This window comes from Opisthorchis viverrini, assembly GCF_000715545.1.
Source record: "Opisthorchis viverrini unplaced genomic scaffold opera_v5_1044, whole genome shotgun sequence".
Classification (NCBI taxonomy): domain Eukaryota; kingdom Metazoa; phylum Platyhelminthes; class Trematoda; order Opisthorchiida; family Opisthorchiidae; genus Opisthorchis; species Opisthorchis viverrini.
The window spans coordinates 1-6,136 of NW_008752861.1; the positions used below are offsets into that span (position 1 = coordinate 1).

Here is a 6,136-nt window from a genome sequence, read left to right on the forward strand (position 1 = left end):
GTGCACATTAATCACAAATTTGTAACCATTTTATGGAAGTGATGTATAAAACAAACGGTGCGAACAAACGCAGTTCGATTAAACGCTGTGTGTAATTTGTCTGATTTGAAAGGCAAACAGAGAGAATAAGGCATGATGGGACAACCAGAGGCATGGCTTGAATACCTACCGAGTCAAGTCATTGCCACCTGTGCGATATTTCAAGTGACTTCATTCAATGCGTTAACAGCCTAAATTTGTTTGCTTTGGCAACAAATTATCTGGTCCAAAATTAAATCGGGTAGAATTGAGTTCGAGTGAGACCAAACACAAGGTTTCCTATCCTCCAAATAGAGTACGCCTCCCCAAATATTGAGACAACCCAGCCACTTAAACCTACAAATCAAATTCTTCTTTTGTTCCAAACAGCAGTAGAGAATGTTGCTACGCTGTTGTTGTTAATCGCACACCAGTGACGGTTTTTTCTTGCTGGCAGCACCATAGCGGTGCCAAAACTTTACCAACAAAGATAAAAAGAAAGGTTAAGTTTTCGCATATTTATTTTATTCAACCGTAAAACGTTAAAGGCATTTTTGCTACGATGATACATCTCATTGAATTTCGACTCTCGCGGACGTCGCAATGAGGTCGCGGAGTCAGACGCCATCAGCATTCGAGCAGTTAGGTTAACTGAGTCATCGGAAACTTAGTTAAGCTAAAATGTAACGTAAAGGGAAAAATATGGAACGCCTGGCTAAAGTTTCACTGGCTTAACNTATTTATTTTATTCAACCGTAAAACGTTAAAGGCATTTTTGCTACGATGATACATCTCATTGAATTTCGACTCTCGCGGACGTCGCAATGAGGTCGCGGAGTCAGACGCCATCAGCATTCGAGCAGTTAGGTTAACTGAGTCATCGGAAACTTAGTTAAGCTAAAATGTAACGTAAAGGGAAAAATATGGAACGCCTGGCTAAAGTTTCACTGGCTTAACAACTGACCTAAAAGTGCAATGCACATACAACGAAGCTTTTTGAACTCAATCTCCTCGGGTTTAGATAGGTCCTCAAGGTCAGATATTTTTAAGCTCCTCTCATTATAGAAAGACCCACGTAAAGCAGAAGTTTGACCGCACTAGAAACCTGCGAGATGGAATGGGAGGCCGAGGACAAGTTGAGCAGTAAGAACAAAGGTAAAATTTCACCTTCTATTGATCATTTTGTCAACATGCATGTGGAATGTAAAAAACCGACTGAACCGCACACTGTTATCGTTTTCAAAAGCTTCACTGATTTCAGTGGAACCTTTCATGCACTTTATTTTAATCTACTACTAAAATTTTAAAGAACTGCGTTATATCAAAGTGTTGACTCTTCTTCACTGAGCATCTAACATTCTTCGGACTGTATACTTCAAAGTAAAAGTATCATTGTGAAAAAGTAATCTTCAACGACCCGCTTCATTGATTTTCCTTTGATTTTTTCACAAGTAAAGTATAGTTAACCAAACTGTCTCCCCATCCCTTGCATTTATCTTGACAAGCATGCATAAAACTAAATCAGGGGGATACGGATGGAGAATTTATTTTGCACATTTTTATATTCCACTTGACGTGAAAACTATCTAAACTGAGGATTAGTTCGTTACCGGCGCCTGTTTCCTCATTAGTTGCTGTCCATTTTTCCATCCTACTGGATTTCAGTCACTGGAAGAATCAAGTCACACTTATCGAATCTGTTACAGATTGTTGAGCCAATGGCTCTGAACGATAACCGTCTGCCTGTATGAGTTAGCAACACATCATTACTTCAAACACAAAGCTAATCGCGGAGTTTGCAAGTGACTTTTTTGGATAGGGCTTGCATTAACCAATCGAACTGAAGCACAGAGGACGGGATGGAAGTCGAGCATCCTGAATACAATAGCATCCCAGCTCTCACTGTATTGCCAGTCCGCCCAGTTGCTAGCTATGATAGGTAAATTCACTCAAACGTTTTTCCTCAAAATGAAATGGTGAGATGCGAGTGGATACTTGAGTCAGCGTGTCCAAGTGGAGTTTTCTCATTGGGTCCGTGTACCTGAAGCTTACTTGCGCACGCGGTGGTTTTGAGGAACATTACATCCACAGAACGGACAAACTGTAGATTGCGAAAGAGGCTTAGGGTTGATGGGTTCGTTTACGGTTGTCTTTCAATGATAAGCATAATGAACGAAAAGCCACCAGGAGAACTGGAACTCAAATCAGCTAATCGCGTTGAAAGTACTGGCTGATACTAGCGACATTGTACAAGCCAAAAAGGATACGACGGTACAACGAAGGGACATTGCTTTCAATATGTCATTTTGGAATGTGACGAACCTAATTGACTGGAATCTCAGGTGGTTTCGCTGAACACAAAAGTACCTGTTGGGTTGCTGAAATCATCTAGGCAGACCTATTTATGAGTAGTATTGTCAGGAGGGAAAAGTTGATGTCCCAATAAAGTTTCAATGGGGTATAAAATGGCCCTTGCCTTGTAGGTTAAGTTGGAGAATAGCGCCCCAAGTCAACTCACTGTATTTTCACTTACAATATCATCATGCATCTTATAAAAGACAAATCGGTGCATTAGTTTTCTGGCGTGGTTTACTTCCGAGAATAATGACATTGTGTCTTGTGGCGTCCGCTAAGCAAATCTTACGTACTTTTCTTTGCTTGGTTATGGCTGAATCATGTCGGGATATAAGAAGGCTATGCAAATATTATGTATAGGTTCTTTCAGTTATTCGCTCCATGTCTGTATTTTCGCAGCTGACAATCCATTCCGATTGTTTTATATTGCAGAAGACTGGAGATCAAAAATATCGCCTGTGGAGTGGCAACCAGGAAACAGGGCAGGCACTGGTGTCGAACCGAATCCACTTCTACGGATTCATCATTCGGTCTTTGGAGTATGCCGCCAAACTACTGATAAATGCATGCAGTCACGCCATAATAATGCTGCTGGAGTATCTCCACGAAGACCCTATAGAGCTAGGCTTTTCAGGCAGGTAGATTTGTCATAAAGGCTCGAAAATCCTGTGCTTGCTAGCCATCTGGCATCGTTGTGGCTAGTTCCTGCATACCTGATGGTATCAGGTAGAGAGAAAGTCTGCAGAACTGAACTTTGGTTCTGTGGCTAAACTTGAATGCATCCCATAGGCGAATGGGAAACTCGTTTCCGTCTAAATCAATTTTGATGTGGCATGGTTAAAATCAAATTTTTAAATTTCATATGTTAACGTGAGACTATCTTTATAGAACGTTCAGTGATATCGCGATGGAGGCCAATTTTGACTTATATTTTTATGGCCAGAATCTCATGTAAAAGGCATTACCTTGCATTCGACATAACGGTCCTGTTATAATTCACAGACAGACAGGAAATGCTGGTTGGCTTATTCCATAAAGTTCAATATTATCTCAAAATGGACGTCAACCACAGGGGTATCTGAAATTTGCATGCCCGTTGAGTCAGTGATTTAACGGGGGAACTAACGTACACAAGAGACATTTCTAGCATTTTACGGGTAAGTCAGCAATCAACTTTCTGGGACGTTATGAATGGGAACAGTTCGAGCGCAGCTATCAGTCGACAGGCCGTTGCTGTTACCGAAACACTTGGATGTGAAAGTGACGAATAAGTGTATGAAGCAAGTGAAACTGGTTTTGGAGTTCGAGGCGGACTTAAAGTCCGACGGATGCAGCCCGTTTTCGATGCCTCAAAGTTGAGATGCAACGGACCGCGTTTGGTCATTGCGTCGACAACTGCAATACCCCAGTTTTGCTGAAACGGAGTAGATGATTTAGGTAGAAATACCTTATTTTCGCCCACAGAGTGGAATAGCTAGTGAACTGGCTTGAAGAAGTACATTTTTTAAATATCTTCTCGGTTATTGTAAACTATATTCCTACTGTGTTCATTAGTTCACATTTCAGTCATTCACCGAATCAGCTAGCAGTCGGCATATCACTACCATTGCCTTCATGAGGGTAAAGGGAGCGCAAGTTGATAAGCTACAAAGCTACTAAGTAATGACTACTTATACTACGCAGAAATGTAAAAGATGAACAATTAAGAGCAAAACGACTACTAATAGGTTGATAAATCAGTAAACACTTGGTCACGCCTCTGTTTGCTTCACTGCGTTAGGTACCTGGTGGGAATTAGAACGCATGACTGTATGATTGTGAGAGAGTACAACCACAAGTCCGGTTGTCCGTCAGGTGTGCAACATAGTAAACGTTAATCTGTCCACACAGCATGTGAACTGGCTACTGTCCACTAAAAAATCCAACTTACGGGGTGAAAAATATCGTCCCAAATATGGAAGGCGTCCGGTGTAGCAGTTCAATCGGTGCCAAAACCAATAGGGCAAAAATCATCAGTTTAACGACGGACCGAGACGATTTTGTTCTGTCAATATCTAATCCGCCAGTATCGCCTTTTCTCATCAAGACGTGGAAGAACAGCGTCATTGTGATAGATAGATACGTGAACCAAAATGATATGAGTGGTACAAAGTAGTAAAACATGTACTTCTGGTTCATCGTGAAGCAGAGGAGAACAGCGAACAGGTTCATCCGGTACATCACCTGCAATGGAATGTAGAAGGACAGGGTGTCACGTAGCATTTGGATGTACAACTGTTCCGGTAGACAAAGACTGATCTCTCTGATGATGAAACAAGTAAATGAGAGCGTGTCAGATGTAGAGTCCCGATTTGTCCAAATACGTACCCTCTCATGCTGAGCCATTAGTACAACAAAATTCAAGCTGGACTTATCACACTGTGACGAACAGACGTTAAAAAGAGGATAGTGTGAATAGTAATCTCACGAGTCTCATTCCCAGTTACAAGCAACAGTGCCTGAAATACCGATCTGCTTCCTTGAAGATACATCCACATCATATTCCGCAACATTCCTTCAAGTTGCAGAAGTAACTCTCATTCTCGAATGAAAGGCGACATTTCTTTCAGCGTTCACTGGCATTTCAGTAGATTTGGTGTAGTTTGCTTCACCCAACTGGGTCATCTTGGCCCTTGTTGTACACTACTAAATCATTTATCCAATTAAGTGAAAACAAAGAATCCATTCAAATGACCACATGAGTTGGGTTCCGTTTTATGTAACTCATAAATGAACCCCATTTTCACAACCATCCTCAAACTTATCCACCCTGTCGTGATCGCAAGCAATAGCTGAAGTTAGATACCACTGCCACACTGCCACTCACCCGTGTCATTTTACCTGAAGAAACCCTGACGTGTAAAGCATGGTTAAACAAGAGGGACAAGAACCTTGTTCTAATGTGCCAGGAGCATTGAGGTTTCTGCATCACACACAGTCCAAACAAATACTGGCAACACGTCAGTACTATCTGTTGACAATATTCATCAGTAGCCACACTTCGCAAAACCCCCAGCCAATAGAAGCAACACATTTGAAAGCGTATTTAACTCCTCTCTGCCAAGTCATGCTGTCCGTATGTTGATTTGTAAAACACATTTAAATGCTTTCTTAGTTATTAATGTTGGATACAGAGCTGGTGGTTTGGACCTAACACAACGTTGCGTGGTTCCCCGGTCATCAGAGTATTGTAGAAAATCCGGCGACATTTAGTTACTAAATTTTACCCCTTGAATAAAACACCTGATCCAGCTCTAGAGGTATTCGAGTTGTTCTGCAATAATAAGCTTACAAAAACGTCACACACAAATCCTTGTTCTGCAATCATGTTAAGGAGATCGAGAAAATTGCATTCAGTTATCAGGAGGGTTATGTTCCGCCATGGAAACCTAAATAGTAGGATAACGGTCAGCAAGTTTTTTCCGCAGAAAGTCCCAAATTATCAGGCTTTTGTGGGAAAGTCTTTCGAAGCTTGCAAATAACGAGTCTTATATATGAAGTACGGAACATGATCAGTCCAACTATTCTTGCGGCACCAAAACTATTTGTTGCAGTATATCATTCTTACTTTTCCACATGCAAAGTCTGAACCGATACAATTAGGCATTCTCCATTTGCATCCTCACAGTTCCCCCAGATATTATAGTGAATTATTATGAGATACTGAACAACCTCTTACTTCATTCTTCTTGAGTCACTGTAGCACAACCGTTAGCTCCGCGGA

At 41.3% G+C, this 6,136-nt stretch overlaps 1 protein-coding gene across 1 annotated transcript; it reads right to left on the bottom strand.

The window, feature by feature from the left end:
• Nucleotides 1-4,303: 4,303 nt before the first annotated feature.
• T265_15804 (hypothetical protein) lies at nt 4,304-4,635 on the bottom strand (the record flags this gene model as incomplete). Its single annotated transcript, XM_009179165.1, has 1 exon — nt 4,304-4,635. A coding segment is annotated over one exon (330 nt), but the record flags the coding sequence as incomplete, so codon positions are not given.
• Between the last annotated feature and the right edge of the window lie 1,501 nt (nt 4,636-6,136).